The sequence below is a fragment of the Psammomys obesus genome, unplaced genomic scaffold, assembly GCF_907164565.1.
Source record: "Psammomys obesus unplaced genomic scaffold, mPsaObe1.curated_primary_1811, whole genome shotgun sequence".
Classification (NCBI taxonomy): domain Eukaryota; kingdom Metazoa; phylum Chordata; class Mammalia; order Rodentia; family Muridae; genus Psammomys; species Psammomys obesus.
In genome coordinates this window covers 151,731-174,509 of record NW_026589447.1, presented here as the reverse complement: position 1 = coordinate 174,509, position 22,779 = coordinate 151,731, and the positions used below count along the sequence as shown (strand labels likewise).

The following is a 22,779-nucleotide window of genomic DNA, read 5'->3' as shown; positions in this document are numbered from 1 at the left end:
AGCCATCACTGGCACAAAAGGAGTTAATGCCAGGGACCGCGCCCCCTGTGTCCGGGCACGCGCAGCGCGCCCCCTCGGTGCGCGGGCACAGCAGCCAGGCTGCCGGAGAGCTGATCTCGGGGATTCGGGTGCTGAGCTCTTGGCCTGGAGGCGATATGGGTGGTCCGTGGCCAGGTTCAGTCGTTTGCAGCCGCCTAGGGAACAGGTGAGGCCGCCTGCTCCGGTCTCTCATCCTCTAGCTGTCCATGCCTTTCCCCAATCCTGTCCTCTCCCAATCCCCGAGTCCCCTCCACCTCCCTAGCTAGTGGCTCCCATCCTTCTCAACCCAGTGTTCTTCATAGGTACCCCTGACCTCCCAACCCTCCCTCACTGCTTCTCTACCACCTCCCTAAATCCTGCATCCCTATCATCTTCCTGCCCGTGCTCCCTCTATTTCTATGGTCCAGCCTGCATGCTCACCAAAAATACCCCCAACCAGAGCCCCCAGCCCCATTCCAGTATTGCACATTGCCAATACCCCCTCCCCTGCAGTGCACCCCCATCCCTCTTCCATCATAGCATCTTATAGCCAGGTTCCCTCCCCCACTCTCTGCAGCCCCCCCATCCAATGGAGGCCTTTATTCTATCCTCCCCATTTCTAGGGCAATTTCATCCTCCAGTATCGTTCCAAACCCACATAGCCCCCAATACTGCAGTTCTCAACACTGGTCCATTCCAGCACAATGCCCCTTACCCAAAACGGCTCCAACCCCCAAAGTCCCCTTAGATGCCATTCTCACCCCAGCATCGCTGCCTCCCCTTGTCTTCTCCTAAATTGCAAGTTGGACGAGAATGGAGATCTTGGCCTTGGGAACTCACAGTGGGTCCTAGGGTACAGAGGGCATTTGGGGGTCGGTTGGTTTGTCTAGGTGTTCACCAGAGGGAGGGGCTGCAGCGAATTGAGTCAACAGGGGAATTTGGCATTTGGCGCGGAAGGGTTACTGAGGAGGAAGGCCTCTAGAAAGGGTTAATGGAATTTGTGAGGTGGGGGCAGCATTGAGGGGGTTAAAAAAGGGGGGGTGCTGGCGGGGAAGCCGTGTGAATGAGCGGTCTGTGCCCCAGAGTTGCCATGGAGACGGTGAATGGGGGGATTGTGTGAACTCAGCTGCGGACTATCCCCCCCCCCATATACACACCCACCCACTCCCTCCTGCCCCACCTCCCTACTCCTATCCCTTCCGTCCCCATCCCCTCCTCCTCTCCACCAGGGTGCATTGTGGGCAGTGTCTGGGATCTCCCCACCCCATACTTTGCTCCCCATTTCCTCTAAGCCCCCATCCTTTTAGTCACTTTACCCTCCTGCCTGCTTTCCTGTCTTCCTCTCTGTCTCTGTCTCTGTCTCTATCTCCCTGTCCCTTTCTCTTTCACACACACACACACACACACACACACATTCTCATTCTCCTCCCATGGTGGCCGATTGCAGATTGCTGGTTGTTCCCAATCTCCCTCCCCCCCCCCCTTCAGCCACTTCTTAAAGGAACATGCCTGCAATCTCAGCAGGCGGGAGAAATGAGGGAAAACTAAATGTGCGTGCGTGGGTGCGTGTGTGTGTGTGTGTGTGTGTGTGTGTGTGTGTGTTCACAGAGTGCATGTGTGTCCATGCGGGACAGACATGTCTGTGCGCCTGTGTATATGTGTTGACTGTAACTGTGTCAGAAGGCCTATGTGTCTGAGTGTGTTGCTATTTCTGTTTCTGTCTCCACCTATGTGTCATCATTATGCTGCTTGTGTCTGGATATTTACCTATGTGGGTATGTGTGATTTTGTTTCAGTGGGTCTCGGTGTGAGTGTGCGCGAGTGTGTGTGAATGTATCACTGTGAGGCTCTGGCTGTGTGAGGCAGTCTGTTTTGGAATGTGGGACTAAATGAGGGGATCTTAGTGGGTTTGGAATGTATGTCTCTACCAGTGAATATTGCAGTGTCTGTGATCCTGGCTTGGTCTCTCACTACCTCTTTGAGTCTTTGTGAGTTTATTTCCAAGTGTATGTTCCTACACCCTGTTGTTTATTTTACACTGGACTAGTATCCACAATGCCTAGTGTGATCAGTAGATGGATTTTTTGCCTTTGCTTCTGGTATTTGATTTGAATGAAGAGCAAGGCAGCAGCAATGACAAAGGTTTAAGGGCTTGGCAGCAGTGAAGGCTGAGGAGAAATGTCAAGGAGGGGCATGGAAGGGTCTTTGGACTTAGGTGAATGGCTGTTGTGTTCCCTGCCTTGTGTGAGGGTAAAGGGCTTCCCTCTGTGGGACCCTCCGCCTGTCTGCTGCTTGTCTTTTCTTATGCCTTCAAGTCCTGGAGTGAAGTTGGCAGCCATACTGGAAGGTCCACTTCCAACTCTCCCTGTCACTACAAGCTCTGACTCCAGCAGACCCTGGAGAACTCCCTTGACGATGGAGTTGGAGTTACAGACTGTGAATTTGCAGTGGCAACAACTGTCACTCTGTTCATGCCCTTAGATTTTTTTTTTCCAACCATGGCTGGGAACATAAAATAGTTCTAAAAAAAAGCAATGGATCACCCATGAGTCCCTGGACCCCTGGGCATGTAGAATATCTAATTGTGGGAAAATAGGCCAAGCCCACCAGGGTCCCAAAGATTGACTCTAGAGCCCTCACAGACCATCTTGGGTGATACGTGCTTCCTTCTTTCCACAGGCCTGTCTGGCCCTAAGGGAGCTCTCTTTCGAAGTGGTGGTACTTGGACGACCTGTTCTCTGCGTTGCTGGGCACCTGTAGGTGTCCCTCGACAGCTCAGTTTTGAGGTTCAAGTCAGTGTGGCCATGAAGGGGCTGCCTGTTGGGCTGATGCAGTGACCCCGGAGTCTGCCTCTCCTGCCAGTCCCCTGCCCGGACCATGTGGCTGCAGCTTGGCCTGCCCTCGCTGTCCCTGAGCCCCACGCCCACAGTTGGCCGGAGCCTGTGCCTCACCCTGTGGTTCCTCAGTTTGGTGCTGAGGGCCAATACCCAGGCCCCAGCACCCACAGTCAATACTCACTTTGGGAAGTTAAGGGGTGCCAGAGTACCATTGCCCAGTGAGATCCTGGGTCCTGTGGACCAATACCTGGGGGTGCCCTACGCAGCTCCCCCGATCGGCGAGAAACGTTTCCTGCCCCCTGAACCACCCCCATCCTGGTCGGGCATCCGGAACGCCACACACTTTCCCCCAGTGTGCCCCCAGAACATCCACACAGCTGTCCCCGAAGTCATGCTGCCAGTCTGGTTCACTGCCAACTTGGATATCGTCGCGACTTACATCCAGGAGCCCAACGAAGACTGCCTCTATCTGAATGTCTATGTGCCCACAGAAGATGGTGAGTGCCGCGGCCAGGCATTGTGCCCTCCCTTCCTCCTGCCTGCCCTGTTGTGTTTGTGGCTTGCATGTGGTTGTGTGCCCTGCAGCATGCATCTGTCTGTCTGTGAAAAGGCTTCTAACCATCACTCTGCTTGGCCTTTCCCCTCCCTGTTCTTCCCCTCTCCCAGCATTGTCCGAGCTCCCATGTGTGAGTGACACTGATGCCAGAAGGGGGCTGGCCAGGCCTGAGAGATTTGACAGGTCTAGGTCCAGTGCTGGATGGGGGTGCCCCGGGGGAGTCTGGGTGACTGCTGGCAGCTGCCTGCGGGAGGATGCTGGCTCTACCGGCCTCCCCGCCCCCACCCCTGTCACCATTCCACCTGTTTTGAACGGTGGTAGGTGTGTGTGGCTGAGGGAGCTGGGTGTGCGTCGGGGGCGTGGGGCAAGCCTGGTTGGCGATGCTTAGGTGCCTCCTCTTCCACTAGCTGATGCCTCCTCCCGTGGGGGTCACATTAAGGTAAGTGACAGAAACAAGGAGATGGTGGGACAGGCTCTCTGCCATGTGCCGCTGCAGAGCAGCTCAGCTCTTGGGGCCTGGGTTGGGGGGATGCATGCCCCTGGGCAGAGGCCTCCTGTTATTTTTTAGTTTTTTATTCATTTTACAGTAAAGCGGATTTCCAAGGAATGCGCCCGAAAGCCCAACAAGAAAATTTGTAGGAAAGGAGGTAGGTAGCGAGCCGGCGGGGAGGGAGAGAGAGAGAGAGGGAGGGCTGCCTGCCCACCTGCCCCTGTCCCTGAGGACCCAGCCTTCCTTCAAGTAGCCTAAGTTGAGAGGGCAGTGAGCAGGCTTAAGGTCCCACCTCCTCCAAGGGCCCTGGCTGCTTTGCAGAGAGCATCCAGTAGCCTAAGGCAGGTTTAGAGCAGAAGCAGAAAGCCCACTGATCCCAATCTTCCTAGCTTCCATAAGGAGCATACCAAAGATAGAGCCAATGGCTCTTTTGGTAACTCCTCAGAAGAAAATAGGCAGTCAAGCTGGAGCCAGAGGCTCCACCTTCTCCTGCAGCCAAAACAGATATAAGACCATCCCTCCAGTACCCTGTCCTGGGTTAAAAGTCTATACTCAACCTTCCCCCACTTAAGCATAAAAGAAACTCAGGCACATAGATTTATTTGCTCTTCTGAAACACACCCTTCCCCTGCTTCACCACCTCTGGCCAGAGCATAGCTGAAAGACCCAGGCTACTCTTGTGACAGAGATTGGAAATCTCTGGAAACTGTAGACATTAAAGAAAGCCAATTTTAAATTCACCCTCCTGCTGAAAGAGATTTGTTTCCATGTACAGTAATGTTTCCTGTTCGCACACCGCTTTGTGTTTTCTGCAAGGGTTCTCATATTTAACTCATAAACGCCTGTCCATATCTTGGGAAGCAAGCAAGGCAGGAAGCAGTATTCCGATTTTACAGATGAGGAACGGAGCCCAGGGGAGTGACTTGCTATACAAGGCCCTGTTGCTGTTCTGGGGCAGAGCTGGGGCCAAAACCTAGGGCTCTTGACCCTCAGGGAATGTTCTTTCCACTGTAGCCCACAAAGGCAGCTTCCACCTCACAAATCCCATCTTTCTGAGACATAAGATCAGACCTTGGCTGGGTTGGGCCAATTGGCTCTAATAACAGCCTAGGGAACAAAGACAATCACAACTCACCTCAGAAGCTTTTGGCACGCTTGGCCTTTGTTTTCCTTTGATGCTCTGGGGTAGGGTTTCTCCAGTGTCATCAGGATGCCTGAGATGGAATGACCCTTACTGAATGAGAATCTCTAAGGACAGCTAAGAATTGGCACATTCAAAAGCTCCTGTGTGGAGTCAGACTCTGCCGTTAAGAATAGTGTTTCACCTCTCTTTACATCCAGCTCAGGCCCTCACACACAGTAGGAAGCATGCACAGGCTCTCATGCAAATGAAGGACCTCTGTAGTACTGCCGAAGGAGGAACACTTGTCTAGGAAGCACAATCCCCGACTGACTCCAGCCTCTGCTGCCAACTCATAAGCCATTCTTTTGACTGTGTTCATTTTTTTCTTTGCTTTGCCGTGTTTTGTTTTGTTTTTGAGCCAGGGTCTTGCTCCACAGCTTAGGCTGACCATGAACTCTTTATGTAGCCTACGTTCAGAGGTCAGTCTTTTTTTCTTTTTGTTTTTCTTTTAAGAGCCTCCATTTCCACACGGGAAGGCAGAAAACCATTCTGGCTATAACCTTCCATTAACCTATACATGTATTCAGGGAAAGGGTTTCAAGGCTGCTTTCATGAGTTACTTAGTGGGGTGCAGTGGGGTAAGGAATAGATGGCATTACTAGTAGCCACTGCTTAGGAGGAAAGACCTTTTTAGGGGTACAGTAAGAGCCTAAGACAGGACAAGCTCATGCTGACATTTTGGGCAGATTGCTGACTGGAAGCCACTATGCAGTGTGAACATTTTGCCAATTATAATTGTGGATGATGGGCAAGGTGCCGTTGGGATGTAAAGGGAGACTAAACATTGCTTTGAAGAAGCTCCTAGCTTGGCATTAAAACTCTGCTGGATTCCTTAAGTCCATAGGCCAGTCTGGAAAATGGGATTTATACAGGATAGGGGAGGGCATTTGATTATTAGCTCCCTATCCTGAGCCTGTTAGCCATTTGACACATTTATGAATCTTGCCTCTTTCGATATATGGGGTGTGTGTGTGTGTGTGTGTGTGTGTGTGTGTGTGTGTGTGTGTTGGCCTATGTGGGATCCTCCATGGCAGCATGTCTATGGGTGATGCCTGGTAAAGCCCACGGCAGCAAGGAATTGTTAGTCAAGGACGTGATGAAGGAGGATGTGCTGGACAAGGGAGGCTGGGACAAGGCTGGGATGATGTAGCAACCCAAGTACCCTCAGACCCTCATAGAAGGAGCCAACCAGAAGTGAACGGTGCCCCTAGGGAAGATCTGCTTCAGCCCCTGCCTCCGTGGAGTTGAAAGAAACTGATGTCTAGGAATGAGTGATCCTGTTTGCTGGCTGATTCACTGTGTGGCCATGTCTCATTGACATTCCGAGGGCAAGACTGGCAGGCGTTGAGCTAATGTGTTAAGACACTAGGTGCCACTGGAAGTTCAGGAAGCCAGAGGCTGTTTCTACTAGAGCTGGGTTTTTGCCCCAGTTGAAAAGCCATCTTGTAGTAGGAGAGTAGTTCCTGTTTTGGTTAATAACTATAAGGCTATTTAGTCAGACCAACAGAATGCAGACCAACAGAGAAAGGAGAGATATTTTCTTGCTCTGGGTTGAAGGTATCTGTGATCATGGAAGCAAGAGGGTAAGATGTGGGGTCCCAGCAGAATTACTTCCATTTTGACACACTGAACAGCAACCAGGCATAGATCATGTCTTTTTACAGCCATTCCAAGATATCCTTCTAGTCTCCTCAGAACATGAAGGAGAAGTGGTGCCAGCCTACCCCCCCCATGTCCTAAATGCCTTTCTTCCTCCTCTAGTCTCTTTTCTCTCCTCTCCTTTCATGTTCCACCTCTTCTCTCATCTGCTTCTTCCTTCCCCTCCCCTCAACCCTGAAAGGTGGCATGATGCAGTGGAAAGACCATAAGGGCTTTGGAGTCAAGCAGACCGGGGTTTGATTCACACCTCTAGCTCTTCCTAGCTGTGTGATCTTGAGCAAGTCACTTTACTTCTGTGAACCTCAGTTTCCCCATCAGTGAAAGAGGAATAAGGGTAATGCGTACCTCACTGAGATTTAAGGATCAAACAGAACAGGAGAAGTAGAATGTCTGGAATGTGTTAGATGTTCAGTTCTCAGTATATGGTAGGAACTATTTCTCTCTCTTTCTCTCTCTCTCTCTTTCTCTCTCCCTTCCTCTATTCCTTTCTTCTTCCCTCCCTCCCTCCCCCTCTGGCTCTCTCCTAGAGCAACACTTGCTGCTCTTAAGACTGGTTCCTGTGTGCAAGAGCCCCATTTGCCATTAACAAGAGCAGGGGGCCCCAGTGAACAAAGCCAGAGGGAAAATTTCATCTCCCATCTTCTCCTGCGGGAATCAGGGTCAGCTGAGGCCCAGCTCGAATCTGCCCACTGGGTCGTGGGAGCTCAGACCAAAGGTTTCTAGTAAATACCTCTGCCCTGAGTACTATTACATAGCTATCCACGGATGCTGGCAATATCACTCCTCACCTTCAGTACCTGTCCCTGATCTCCAGCTCAGCCTGCATGTGTCTGCACACGCAGTCCTTCTATCCAGAATGAAGTTTCCACAAGTGGCCCTTTGGCTCTGTACCCCAGCCTACCCGCTGCTACCTCCTAACTGAGAACTTGGTTGTGGACAGGAAGGTGGGACAGGAAGGTATAGGGAGGTCAGCACAGCAGAGGCCTGCAACACCATCATCCTGATAAAGGTCTGGGCCTCAGCCCACCCATTCCCTCAGTTCTTGCCATCCCTCCTGCCTGTCCTGGGCCCAGGCCCAGAGCTGGCTTGCTGGGCCACACTGCAGTCATGCTGTTTTTGAATTCTCTCTCTGTTTTGTTCTCTGTTCTGTGCTGTTGTGTCTCCCCGTGTCTGGTCCCCAGGATCCGGCGCTAAGAAACAGGGCGAGGACTTAGCGGATAATGACGGGGATGAAGATGAAGGTATTTGGGGGCTGCAGGGCGCGGCGGCTGGTGCATGGCACAGAGCCCCTCCCCTTCTCAATGGGGAGAAGCCCCATCTGTCTGTCTGTCCGTCCGTTGGTGTGTTTCTGTTCCTGTACAAGGCCGTTGGGCTGTTCCTCCGTCTTTGGCCTCATTGGCCACTGGGACTTCTGGGCTAATGGACACATCCAGCAGGAGCAGGGGACCAATCACAAGTAAAGCCATAGGGAGGGTGTCTTCCTGGCCCTGGCCCCTGACCTTCTCACATCTTCTATGAATCACGGGCACCTGCCCATATGTGGCAGCAGAAATGGTGATGAGTTAACAGGGCCAGGGAGAGTGGGGACAGGCACAAAGAAAACTGAATGGTAAGGGGATGCCTGGGTTTCTTCTGGGAACCATTGGGGTCCTGGTTCCTTGCAGAGTGGCCCTGCTAGGGCACACCAAGAGGCAAAGCAGTGGCATTCAAAGATGGCACTTCCCTAGTTTTCTTCTCCCAAAGCAAGATGGCCACAGGGCCAGAGTTTGCACTAGGTTGGGAACAGAATCAGGAAAACTGTGTCCTAACAAGCCAGGCTGAGGCCCAGATACCACATCAGTAGTAGATGGACTAAAATTCTAGGGTGGTGATGGGACCAGCTTTCCTCCTTGGGGTAACAAGATTGTGCTGCAGCAGAGAGTGTTTCCTTCTCACCCATGCTCTGGGCCTACCCCTTTGGAGGTCCTGGGGGGATGGGGTCAAGCAATGCAGGGGATCCACTGGTGACCAGCAGGGCTGTGCCAGTATGACAGAGAGTGGGCCAGCTCACAGACTGACAAGTGACAGGCAAGTCAAGGTCAGGCCTGGAGTCTTCTCTTGACTGCTCCAGCCCCACACCATTCTGATGGGGCTTGGGATCAGCCCCTTGATGAACCCTCGGGCACTGGCCTGGGTGGAGACGTCTACATTTTAACTCTGGATGGGCAGGCCTTCTCATGCCGAGTTCTGCTCCATCCCAATGTTTTTAGCTAAGTTGGCCCAGGAAGAATGGGGGATATGGGCATGTGGTTAAGAAACCATGTCTATAAGGTTCCCCACCGCAATCTCTACCATCTACTGCCCCCCATTTCCCCACGTTCCTGTTCTCTCCCTGTGCCACCCCTTCTCCCCATCCTTCTTGTCTCTGTCTGCACTGGGGGGTGGAGTGGAATCCAGCTGCTGCCGATGGCCGTTTTTCCATGTAACTAGTCTAGTCCTGGGGGTTTTAGGGCTCCCCAGCTCCTGCTTTCTAAAGCCATGTCAGGTCCCAGGACTCCTGGATGTGTGGGGCAGGAACTCACCTGATGCTGCTAACTGACCACTAAGCCCTTGCTATTTCTTCTTCTCTCACCCCCAGAAGTCAGTCGTGGCCACCCAGGCCCAGATGAGTGATGCCCACATGGCCATCTTCAGTTGGGAAGCACTTGAAATCCAAATCTTTCAAAAACATTCTACAAGTCCAGCTTTCTCTGGCCAATACTTGAACTCTGGGCCTAGCAGCCCCATGAGTCCTGCCCTCAGGGATGGTGGTGGTGTCCTGGCACCTGGAATAGCTTTGCTGCCCGCACCCCCCCCCCAGGGCTGGCGGGGGGTAAGGGAGAAAGGGCATCCTACCTAGCCCATGCCTCACCCCTTCTCCTTACAGATATCCGGGACAGTGGTGCTAAGCCTGTCATGGTCTACATCCACGGAGGCTCTTACATGGAAGGGACAGGCAACATGATTGATGGCAGCGTTCTTGCAAGTTATGGCAACGTCATCGTCATCACCCTCAACTATCGGGTCGGGGTGCTAGGTATGGTTCTCTGCCAGGTGCTTAGGAGGAAAGCAGACATTGAAAGGGGGAAGAAAGAATTCCAGGGAAGTCAATTCAGGCAGTCCTGGTTCTCTAGCTGGTGTTAATGACCGTAGTCATGAAGTTATTTTTTTCACCCTGACCCAAATACCAGGGGCTTTCTCTCATTTCCAGCCCCTTTTCAGAATATTTAGATGCCAGTGAAAATTCAGTTCAAATTTTATACTTTGTTTTTAAGGAGAGGTTAGACAGGATAGCCTAGGCTAGACTTGACCTCCCAGTCTTCCTGCTTCCACCTCCCAAGTGCTGAGATTATAGGCATGAGCCAGCATGGATAGCTCAAACTTAACACCTCTTGAAGTCTCAAGCAAGACCCATGTTACCAGACTTTTACTTGACTGAGTTTTGTAGGTCCTGTTAATCTTGTCTTCATTGCTGCCCACCCAGCCCTCCAGTCCTAAGTATGTACAGACATACAGGTATTCTTTCTTATCTACCTTGTGTCCACACACCCTTTTACACTCACACATCAAACCCATCCACCCACTCCCACGCATACAAATATTTCTCACTCCCCAAGACACATGCACATGCACACGGCTCCAGTCCACTCCTACACATACCCTCACAGAGCGAGACACATACAGTCTTGCTCACACACATATCCACATACCCACACACTATATGCTCCACACCCAACACAGATTTCTCTCATCTCCTATATACATACATATATGTATATATGTGCATATGTGTGTGTATATATATATATATGTATGTATGTATGTATACACACATTTTTGTTAGAATCTTTTTTTTTATTCAGAAAAAAAAAAACCCCAAAAAACCTAAAACCAAAAAATTTTCCAAACACACGCAGGAGGAGGTATGGGTAGGGGGGAGGTATCTGTTTATCCAGCCCTAGCCCCCTGCCCACGTGGTTTTGGCATCAATAAGGGAAATGGGGTAACAACCCCCAAAATAATGGTATGTGTGCATATGGAAAGAAGGGGTGCAAAAGCTGCAGGGTGTGGTGGGGGAGGGGACGGGAACGCTGCAGGTGAGAAGCCATTTCATAACATTTCTTGTTGATCAAAGCACCGTGGAAACCTTCTTTGCCCATCAGCAGGACTAGCATCCTGGCGGTCATGGTGACCGTGATGTTGAAGGTGGGGGCTCCTCCAGTGCTCTTGGTACAAAGAGCCATTGTAAACTCCCCGTCCTGCAGCAGATATGCACACATTTTAATATGCTCTGTTCCACATCTTTTATCCACAGCTACACCATATATACCATACCCTCCCAGAGCCATAATTTCTACTACCCTTATTTTGACACCTTACACAAATACCTAAACTCTGTATAGCCACACCCAAACTCTACATATCCAAACACACACACACATACACACACACACACACATATCCTCCTATGGGTCCCACTTGTGCATTCACGTCATACATGACACATTTCACATATGCAAAGTTATCCCTCTCTTATTCTACATAATGCAAACTAGAATTCTTTTTTTCTTCCATGCATATAACCTCCTACATGTCCACCCACCCTACAAGTTTACAGATAACACACACACACACACACACACACACACACACACACACATATCTGCTTCCACACTGGTAATCATTTCATTAACTGTACATATATCCCCTCACATATCCACACTGAATAGGCCCCCTCTGCATCCTTAGATGCATACACACGTACACAGTCTTTCCACATATACTCTGCTAATATATACCCAGCACATACACGTGTGCTTTCCCCTCACCTCTCAAATACACACATATTCTTGTACCTCAAGCTGTACACACACACACACACACACACACACACACACACACACCACACATACACACCTCTATTTACCCTAGCTCCATTCATGCTCCCTCGTGGATACGAATGTACACATTCCTTCTCCTTCCTGCATAAATCCCTTCACTCTTATTCGTTTTGTGTACCTACTCAGACACATGTGTTTCCCAAAGCCTTTCCCATGCACTACCATGTAGCTTACCCACCACATATTCTGCCATGGATAGATACCTTCTTGGGTGATTTAGGCTGATTCTCTACCTTATACCTTTTCCAATGACTGTCGGTACCTATCTGCGGCCAAGGTCTTAAGATAAACAAATACTCCAGAGAAAGTGGCAGGGCATATAGGACCTTGCTCTCTTTTAGATGCCCATCGAGGTTCCACATTCTATTTGGCATGAAGAGGCCAACTTCTTCCCTGGGGGACTGTGTTCTTAGGATTTCTGTGGTCTCTGCACCCATATGTTGAGCCAGCAGTTAGTCTGTTTGCTGGGCAGGAGCTTGTTTGAATTTGCTCTTGGCTACATTGCTTTGCCAGTTCCAGTCCCAGTGGCCCTGGTGCTGAATTTTGCTTCTGGGCAGGACTATATACACAGAATGGCAGTCTCCTCTTGACTTCATAGTCTCTATGGAACTTCACAGCTTCCCAGAAGCTCAACCATGAAGCAAGCTCAGGCTAAGAGCAATGACTTTACAACCTCCTCTCATTTGGAGAATCCGAAAAGTGCATCTTTGAGATTAAGCAATTAATGATCCAAAGAACATTACTCCACAATCAGAAAGAGTTATCAACTGAGATTTGGTTCGAAGTTCCCGACCACTTCCTATGTACTCTTCAGTTCCTATTCTGGAATACAAATATAATCAAGGCACTGATTGCATTCTGGGTACATAAAAGATGGTTTTGTCTCTTAGCACTAGATGTAGAACATGAGTTTGTCCCCGATGCTTGGTGACTTTGTAGCTCTGTTTTGCTTTCCAAAGTCCTATTGAAAATAAAACAGCAAAACAGGCGGCCAGTTTTAGACTCTTAGTTGCATACATTTGCTTGCCTTTCCCCTCAGCAGCACCTCCTGAGCCATGAGGGCAGTGAGTCCATGGAAGCTTCTCTAGGGGTCTTGAGAATGTCACTAGCTAATTCGTGGAGATCTCCTCCCACCCCTGACACGCCAAGGCAGAAGGTGTAGCTATTATTTGAGACACTTCCACTGGTCTTGGGGCCAAAAAAAAAAAAAAAATCTAGCAGGATATAGGATGTGTATATACCTAGAAGTAGTGGATATACTAACAAAGTAATGGCTTGCCAAGTTTGATTCCAGGTTCCAAAATTCATTTAATTCCACATCATTGCTCAGATATCTTCCAGGCAAGCTGAAAACATGGTGAGTGACAATCCTGGAGTGACACAAATACCTAGTTTTGCTACAGTCTGCCAGATTCCTCCATCGTCTGTTGACGGACAGCTTACATGTACTACAGTATAAACTTGGGTTCAAGGAAGCTGACTCAGATTTATTTTGACAACTGTGGCGTCGGGTATTTGAGTTTTCATTCTCATAGAGTTTCGGTGGATGGCCAGGATCCTACGAAGCTATCAATGAGTGGTTTCTCTCCTAGGCTGCAAGGCTTTGTGCACTCCTTGTCAGTATGCTTACCTGCCCCATCACCATCTGAGCCTGTTGGCTATAGCATTTGAAGTTAGGGCTCTTTGTATAGGGAGGCCCTAGCCACATACTTCACTCGCTGTTCCTTACCTGGAAGCTCATGAGGTCTGAGGGAGCAGAGCAGAGATATGGCCTCTACGCAGGCTCTTCAGGCTTTGTCCTAATCTAGGAAATTGCTCATGTTGGAGAAATCTACTCTACATCCAAGTACTACCCTCCCTTGCTGGCTAAGATAGCAGATCTCTCTCTATCGCTCCATTTCTCTACCTTTCCCTTTCTTCCTCTCCCATCTCTCCCTCCCTTCTTTCTTCCCAAGGCCTTGCTAAGTAATTCAGGCTGGCCTTGAGCTCACTCTGTGTGGTTTTGAACTCAAAATTCTCCTGTCTCTGCCCTCTGAGAGCTGTGGAGGTAGCACTACCATATCCAACTAGGACAGACAACCTTAACGTATCTCACTGAATGATGCCTTGACAAAGACTGAAGCCAAATCTGCTATTGTCTAAGTGAGAGAAAGGGACAATGAATATAAGGAAAGGAGAGAAGGACGACATGGTAAATTTTGCTAGAAGATCTCAAGGCTTGGGCAGCTGAGTTGGGCATTGGTTGGCATGGGTTTCTTCTTCTTCTTCTTCTTCTTCTTCTTCTTCTTCTTCTTCTTCTTCTTCTCCTCCTCCTCCTCCTCCTCCTCCTCCTCCTCCTCCTCCTCCTCCTTCTTCTTCTTCTTCTTCATCTTCTTCTTGCCACTACTCTCAGCTAGGTTTTATGATCCACAGGAGTCACTTGCATTTCTGAATGGAACCCCCCACAGAGATGCTGCCCCTCCCCCAATCTGAAGGAACTAGAGTTCTTCCACTCATCATTGCTCAGGTTTACTCTAATCCCTTCTCCTTTCTTCATCTGGAACCTAGGGTTAAGGAAGACTTATGTCAAAGTTCTGGGAGGAATGCTTAAATACTTACTACTTACATACTTAATTTGACCAAAGGAAATTAATAACACACTTGGAGGTGGTAAGATGGATTCTCTAGCAAAACCGGTACAGAAAGGCCCGAGAAAGATAGTGATGTGTTTTTTCTGCCTGCTTGGCTCTATTTGAATTAAACTTCTGCCTGCAGACTGCCAGGACTGCGAGCCAGCTCTCTGTGAGCTGTGGGCTCCTCCAACATGGCCCTGAACCAAGCTGATTCCAGGTGCTGTGAACAGGCTTTTAACTGTGGAGTCTAAGCATACTGATCCAAGTTCGGGTTTCCAGTGTGTAGGAGCACAGCAATTACACCCACCTGGAAAGGACCCTTCCAGAAGCCTAGGGCAGGAGAAGATAGATGGAGCTTTCTGAGGAACCCAGGGATCAAGGAAGAGATAGAGGAAATGAGGCATCAGGATCAGTCTAAAATGGAAGCACAGGGTGGGGGTGGGGGTATAGGACATCTCTGTGGGATAGCCAGCAGGTGGGCGGGAAGGTAGTCACCATGGTAACAAGTCTCCACGGCAGCAAATCCCAGCAGGTGGGTGGGAAGGTAGTCTCCATGGTGACATGTAGTCTCCTCAGCAGCAAATCCCAGTGGGTGGGCGGGAAGACCTGTTTCTGTGGTAACGCTGTGCACTGACTTCCTCATTTCTCCATCAGATGAAAAAGATGATCTGACCCAGTGGCTTCTCAACTTTAGCAGGCATCAGCATCACCTGGAGAGCTTGTTAATCACACAGATTGCTGAGCTGCATCCCCTAGAGTTTTTGATTGCTTAGGTGTTGGAGGAAGGGATATGAGGACCTGACCCAAGAGTGATGAGAAGGGGGCCATACCAAAGCCCTGGAAAAAAAGTGGAGATGGACAGATTTGCACAGGAAGGGCAAATCGAGCTTAGGGATTGCTGCCCGTGGGCTCTTCACTTCAGAGAGAGAACGAAGGAGAAAATGTAACTGTAGATCTGCCACGTGCTTGGCTTATGCTCATTTTATCCTTGTTACATCCCTTTGAGGTATTTTTATCCCCATTTTACAGAAGAGGAAGTTACGGCCCAGGGATTTTAAAATAACTTTCTGAAGGCCACATGTCTAAGATGTATTCATCCTGGATTTAACCAAGAGCTGTTTGGCTCTAGGGTCCTTAACTTTCTCCCCATTGCATCTTTGCTGATATTAGGATCACATCCCCAAATATTACATCAGGGAAGAGAATGCTGAGTTCTGGTCATTTGTAAGCTCTGCAGTTTTACTCGTCTGCCTAGAGGAAAACACCCACATCAAATGATCTGTCACTCCTTCCAAACTAGATCCTGGGTGAAAAGCAGGGGTTTACCCTGCCTAGATTGGTGATGCTGGGCCTTGCAAAAAGAAGCAGTGGTTGATGTTAGCGTTACTAAGATGGGGAAGCACTACATGACAGCATGCTTATCTTCCATGTGACACCCCCCCAATTCATTCTTGCCATCATAACCCAAATCCTGCATCCCTCCACCTTCTTTATCCTCGTGCTTTTTGTTGAAACTAGGTTTCCTGAGCACTGGGGATCAGGCTGCCAAGGGCAACTATGGGCTCCTTGACCAAATCCAGGCCCTCCGATGGGTGAGTGAGAATATTGCCTTCTTTGGAGGAGATCCCCGTCGAATTACTGTCTTTGGCTCGGGCATTGGTGCATCCTGTGTCAGCCTCCTCACACTGTCTCATCATTCTGAGGGTGAGTAGCTCTTGAGCCTCAACATAGAACAGCTTAATGCTGGTACATGTTGAGCTCCTGGTATCCCAGGCTCCAGAATGACTGGCTCCATATCCCAGGAGTGCCCAGGGGAATCAGGCCTCAGTCCAGCACCAGGTCCCTTGTGGGGGAGGTGGAAAGGAAACGTTCAGCGCAGGAAGAAGTGCTTCTCCTCATGTGAAAGACTCCCCATTCACACCCTGCTCAGGCTTGCATGGGAGTCTTATTTGGGAGAGTGGGAATAGAATGCCTCTCTCTGAAGGGACAATAGTTCCTTGTAGGCGAGGAGATCTTTTAGTATGGGAAGGGTGTATTACTTCAGGGTCAAAATCTAAGGTGGAAATTGGTTTATAGGTGTAGGAAAAAATTCATCTACCTTTCTTGGGGAAAAAAAAAAGACCTGTGCAAAAGGAGAAATGGTCTAGAGTGAGAGGTGGGTCCAAAGTATGACTCCATGGCCTGAGAGACAGACCACTCTGAGGGGGGCAGACTGTTGTTGGACCACAGACTCTTTCCAGGACTATACACCTCACTGAAAGACACTCATTTTGACCCTCTTTCTGGTGTGGGTCCCTCTGCAGTGAGTTTCTGAAGGGCTTGCATAGGCCCCATTTTGCTAAGCAATGGAATGTTCTCTCTCCATCTGGACTGTAGAGGCCATTATATTTCTGAGAGGCAAAGCTGAGCTTCATATGGAGAAAAATTGTCCTTGAAATAAGTGCCCTTCTCTAAAGTGAGGAAGTATGTGAACAAGAACACATTTTTATGGCTGAGATTGACCTTGTGAGGGAGTGCTCTCACAACAAGACTTACCATCTTTTGAAGAAGGCTTGTGTCTGAAAGTGAGGCGCCATTTTCCCTGCCCCAGAAGCTCTGTCTCTGAGCCCTTTAGAAACTTCACTGGTGGAAGACTAAAGTGTGGCTTGCATCTAGAGAGGGAATGGGAAACTGGGCATGGTGGTGCACACCTGCAATCCAAGTGCTTAAGGAGGCTAAGGCAGGAAGTCTGCTGTAAATGTGAGGCCAGCCAGGGTTACCAGCAAGACTCCCTCTCAAAAAATGAAGACACACACACACATTCACTCATGCAACCACATGCACAGAGAGAGAATATGAATGAGTGAGTGAATGAATGAATGAAGGGAAGGAGACCTGAGTTTCATCCCCAGGACCACTAGAAGGAGTATCTGTTTCTAGGTGACAGTGGAATGAACAAAAATCCTTTTTTTTTCCTCTAGAGGAAAGTGAAATGACTGACTATACGGATGCCTGTGTCTAAAGAGAGGCCTGGCACCTCTTCAGACTGAGACTCTTTACTGGCCGTCCTGGAACAACACTGTGCTGTGCATCTTAAGGGGGGGGTGTAACTCTCTAAAGATTTGTTCTTTCTGGGTAGGGATGTGGCTTAGTGGCAAAGCACTTACATACCCTGCAGGATGCTCTGTGTTTCATCCCCAGCACTAATAAATGTATCATAGAGGATAATCTGGGGAAATGGCTCTCTCTTGAGCGGTCATCTAGACTTCTCTCCCTCTGCTCATGCAAAGCATCTTTCCATTGGCTCTGTGTACCTGAGAGCCAAATGCCCCCTTGGGAATATTGGGGCCAGGGAGAGATAGTTCTTTCTTTCAGAGAGGTGGAAGAATCTTTTTCTTTTGAGTTTGGGGGATGGGGTCCCTCTATCTCTGGGACTTTGGATGGATGTGATATGTCCATAACTTCAGCAAGTGCCGAGTCCACACTGCCAGGGCATGTGCCAGGAGACTTTCAGACCCCAGGGCCTTTGCTCTTAGGATCCATCCTTAAACTCCCAGAATGTGGGGCTCTCTCCTGCCTGCATTTCTCATCTCTCATGAAAAAGACCCCTTTGTGGTGTGAGTGCCAGCTCCCTGGTGGTGCGTTGGCACAGAACTGGGCCCAGCTGGGCAGGAAGTAAGAGGCAGAGACAAGGAGTGATAAAGAGAGGAGGAAGCATAAGGAGGCCCATGTCTGGGACCCAAGGGGTTAATTCTCCCTAGCATTTCTCTTAACCCCCAAGTTACCAATCCCTATACCAGGAGTGAGAAGCAGTGTGTGTGTGTGTGTGTGTGTGTGTGTGTGTGTGTGTGTGTGTGTGTGTGTGTGTGTTGGAGGAGCTTGACAGGGAAACAATCAGAGAAGGAAGGGGCTCAGCAACCTCCCTCTGGTCCTTTCCTGTCATCTCCTGACAAAAGACTAGCTCCTCTTTCATAACCAGTTCACAGCGCAGGGCGGCCTCAGTGACAAAAGATGAAATGTTTTATGGCCATATGTGACATGACAGCTCTGACCCTATGCCACCTATATTCTGTAGGTCTTTTCCAGAGGGCCATCATCCAAAGTGGCTCTGCTCTGTCTAGCTGGGCTGTGAACTACCAGCCAGTGAAGTACACCAGCTTGCTGGCAGACAAAGTGGGCTGTAATGTGCTGGACACCGTGGATATGGTAGATTGTCTTCGACAAAAGAGCGCCAAAGAGCTGGTAGAACAGGACATTCAGCCAGCCCGCTACCATGTGGCTTTTGGCCCTGTGATTGATGGTGATGTCATTCCTGATGACCCTGAGATCCTTATGGAACAGGGAGAGTTCCTCAACTATGATATAATGCTAGGTGTCAACCAGGGTGAGGGTCTCAAGTTTGTGGAAGGGGTGGTGGACCCCGAGGATGGTGTCTCTGGCACTGACTTTGACTACTCTGTCTCCAATTTTGTGGACAATCTGTATGGCTATCCTGAGGGTAAAGACACCCTGCGGGAGACCATCAAGTTCATGTATACAGACTGGGCAGACCGTGATAACCCTGAGACCCGCCGTAAAACACTGGTGGCACTCTTCACTGACCACCAGTGGGTGGAACCTTCAGTGGTGACAGCTGATCTGCACGCCCGCTATGGCTCACCGACCTACTTCTACGCCTTCTATCATCACTGCCAGAGCCTCATGAAGCCCGCATGGTCAGATGCAGCTCATGGAGATGAAGTGCCCTATGTTTTTGGTGTCCCTATGGTAGGTCCCACTGACCTTTTCCCCTGCAACTTCTCCAAGAACGATGTTATGCTCAGTGCTGTTGTTATGACCTATTGGACCAACTTTGCCAAGACTGGGTAAGGAGAAAAATGACTGTCTTCTTCTTTGAGACCCCCAGCATGCCCTCCCCTTTGCTCTTCTGTCTAATCTCTTCCATTATCTTCCTTTCTATGCAATACCCTAAATCTTGCTTGCTAACACCTTTAGTCTCCTTCTTGTCATGATTCTGTGCTTTTTTTTTCTTCCTTCTATTTTTGTTGTTCTTCTTGTTGCTCAAGCAGATAGTAGGGCTCTTTCTTAGCACATCCCAGGCGCTGGTACCAAATGATAATTGTATTGAAGCTCGGAAGTCAGTCTCAGGACTGAGCAGGGAGGTGTTAGTGTTAGTGGGGGAACTGTTGGATTCAAGGTTAGCTGGTCAAAGGCAATATGAAAGGGAAGAATGTATATTTGGAAAGAGTCTTCCAAGGGCTCTTGATAAAACTGGGCAACTGAAAGTTACTGATAGATATTCAATTGCATGTGAGAAGACAAAGCATCTCCATAGCCTGATGGCAGTGGATGAGCTCAGGGAAGAATGAGATGTTTTCATGCTGCCTGCCTTGGGAACTAGGAGTTCAAGCCCTGGGGAAGAAAAGGGTGGGGGAGGCAATAGGGTCCTGAAAAGCATGGAAATCATGGGAAATTTTAGACTGGGGAGAGTGAGAAGGAGGAGGTTAGGCCTTTGCTTTCTCCAGGTAGCGTGGTGACCCCAGATTTCAATGTGGTATTTCAGGGATCCCAACAAGCCGGTACCCCAGGATACCAAGTTCATTCACACCAAGGCCAACCGCTTTGAGGAAGTGGCCTGGTCCAAATACAATCCCCGGGACCAGCTCTATCTTCACATCGGGCTGAAACCAAGGGTTCGAGATCATTACCGAGCCACAAAGGTAGCCTTTTGGAAACACCTGGTGCCCCACCTGTACAACCTGCATGACATGTTCCACTATACATCCACGACCACCAAAGTGCCGCCCCCGGACACCACCCACAGCTCCCACATCACTCGTAGGCCCAACGGCAAGACCTGGAGCACCAAACGGCCAGCCATCTCACCTGCCTACAGCAATGAGAATGCCCCTGGGTCCTGGAATGGAGACCAGGATGCAGGGCCACTCCTGGTTGAGAATCCTCGAGACTATTCTACTGAACTAAGTGTCACCATCGCAGTGGGGGCCTCCCTCCTGTTTCTTAATGTGTTGGCCTTTGCTGCCCTCTATTACCGTAAGGACAAACGACGCCAGGAGCCCCTGAGGCAGCCTAGCCCCCAGAGAGGAACTGGTGCCCCAGAATTGGGAACTGCTCCGGAGGAGGAGCTGGCAGCATTACAGTTGGGTCCCACTCACCATGAGTGTGAGGCCGGGCCCCCACACGATACACTGCGCCTCACAGCATTGCCAGACTATACCCTGACCCTGCGGCGCTCCCCTGATGACATACCACTCATGACTCCCAACACCATCACTATGATCCCCAACTCCCTGGTTGGGTTGCAGACATTGCACCCCTATAACACCTTCGCCGCAGGGTTCAACAGTACAGGGCTGCCCCACTCACACTCCACTACCCGCGTATAGCTCTAGCCCGGAGCGCAACCCATCCCCCAGCTCCCTCCCCCCCCCCAGACCCACCAACACACATGCACACACATACACATATATGTACACGCACGCACCCACACCCTCCAAGCAGACCCATCTGCACAAACACAGACAGATGTGGACATGCACCCGCATGTACAAAAAACACAAAGCAGAAGTGAAAACCTGAACAGGCCCTTCAAATGGGGACACATATGAGTCCTTGGTACCAAGGGCCCATGGAATAGCAGCTGGAACCAGCTCCCTGAGCCCGACCATAGACATTCCTGGGGCCCTGGAAGCCACAGCCGAACACCCCCTTGGTGCTCGCCTTCTCAGAACTGCACCGTCTACCAACTGCAGACTTGGGAGCTTTAAAGAGCAGGATAGCTCTTCCTCCCCCCAGACTTGGTCTTTTCTCTGGGTCTTGTTTTTGTTGATTTTTTAAAAAAAATTGGAACCAATGCTTTTCCAGCCCATTGAGTGCTAAGCAGCTGTGGAAGGGAGGGCTCCAAGATCAGGACTCTCAGGTTCTGGGACTCCCAACGTTCACACAATCAGACCAAGGAAAAGGACCCTCCCAGACAGTAAGACTATGGGGTGCAAGACTATGGGGTGAAAGGAGGAAGAGGCTAGCAATGGATGGGGCTGGAGGGCCATCAAGGACAGAGCACCAACTGGTTCTGTGTCCCCATAGAGGACCGCAGAGCCTCCAGCGTGGCCTGCTCCTGCGAAAGCCAGCAGCAGCAGCCTGACTAGAGGAGAATAGGTTTGGTAAACTAAGTACCGTGGGGGCCCTGACCTTATTGGGCTCCTAGGTACATAATCTGGGTTCTGCCTCTGCCCTTGGGAAAATGGGGAAATGATATCAAAAATTTGCCCCATTTTCTTTAGTTTTTTGGTGTCTGTCATTTCTCTTTCTAAACAGTGATATTTTTGTTTGTTTTGTTTTGTTTTTTGTTTTTATTTTGGTTTGGTTTTTCCTTTTTTTTTTTGTTTTGTTTGGGTTTTGGTTGTTGTTGACTTTTTCTTTTTCTTTTCTTTCTTTTTTCTTTTCTTTTTTCTTTTTTTTAAAGAAAAGTTCTTAAAACACTAACAGAAACCCATGGAGTTTGTCCTTTGTAAAAAATTTTAAACACAATGTCTTGATATAAAAATAAAAAAATCCAGTTAGCAATCCCAACCTGCCTCCCTTGCACAGGCCTGCCCCAACAACCCCTGGAGCCAGGCGCCTGCTCAGGCTAGAAGCTCAATGTTCAGCAGCCTGCGGCCTCCTGCCTTGCAGCGCCTGCAAGTCTAGGCTGTGCTCTACTTGCCCAGGGCCCCCTGCACAAAGCCTCTCTGATCCTAATCATTTTTGCTGTACCATCCTCCTGCCCCCAGCACTTTAGATTTCTGCAGCTGGAACCTCTTAACACCTCAGGCCACCTAATGAAACAGCAAAAATAATATTTCCTTCCTCCTCTGCCACCAGGCCACCACCACCTTCTCCAATGCTACCACTACCATGGTCATCATCTTGCCCTCATCGTGGACTGGTGGCTAGGAAGAGGCTTGGCCTCTGACCTGCTGAGATTCTTTCTCCTGTGGAAATGCAGTACACGTGGTATCAGCCTATGACCTCCTCTGTCTCCATTGACTTACAGAAGGGCCACTCTCCTTTCCTCAAGGGATGCGGGTTTCTTTTTCTGTGAATTGGAATAGTAGAAGTCACTCAAGATCCGTTTCTCTGGTAGGACTGTCACTAGTGGCTCCCTGACAACTCTAGGGGATGGATTCAAGGCGGGGACCCCATAGGGTTAGCATTGTAGGGTTTCTTATTGTCCTCTGTGACTCGAAGGGCTAAACGTGAAGTCTGCTCATCAAGTATGACAGCTGGGCAGGGTTGCTGATATCTCAGAAGCCAGGTATAGAATTCTTCAAAGTGACCCTGACAAAATGAGGAAGATGAGCCATCACAAGGCAATATGATGTGCAAAGAGGGGACAAGTGCAAGGTATTGTATACAAAGATCAAAACCCAGAACTAATACACTAATGTGTTGCCTGGGACAAGAACATGGACAATAGTTGGCTCAACGCAGGAATAGCTAACAGAAGGGCTGGGAGCAGGAGTT

The 22,779-nt window shown here is 49.6% G+C and overlaps 1 protein-coding gene across 3 annotated transcripts; it reads left to right on the top strand.

The window, feature by feature from the left end:
- The first annotated feature begins 99 nt into the window (after window positions 1-99).
- Nlgn3 (neuroligin 3) lies at window positions 100-22,489 on the top strand. 3 transcript variants are annotated; one of them, XM_055605082.1, is made up of 7 exons: window positions 100-205; window positions 2,698-3,352; window positions 7,925-7,984; window positions 9,649-9,798; window positions 15,793-15,978; window positions 18,329-19,118; window positions 19,817-22,489. In XM_055605082.1, exons 2-7 carry the CDS (start codon window positions 2,896-2,898, stop codon window positions 20,658-20,660), a joined length of 2,487 nt encoding a protein of 828 aa, XP_055461057.1. In that variant the 5' UTR covers window positions 100-205; window positions 2,698-2,895; the 3' UTR covers window positions 20,661-22,489. The 3 variants fall into 3 exon arrangements, with proteins under 3 accessions (XP_055461057.1, XP_055461058.1, XP_055461059.1); XM_055605084.1 differs by lacking the exon at window positions 100-205 and adding an exon at window positions 3,999-4,058 and having other exon boundaries at window positions 2,860-3,352; XM_055605083.1 differs by lacking the exon at window positions 7,925-7,984.
- Window positions 22,490-22,779: the final 290 nt, after the last annotated feature.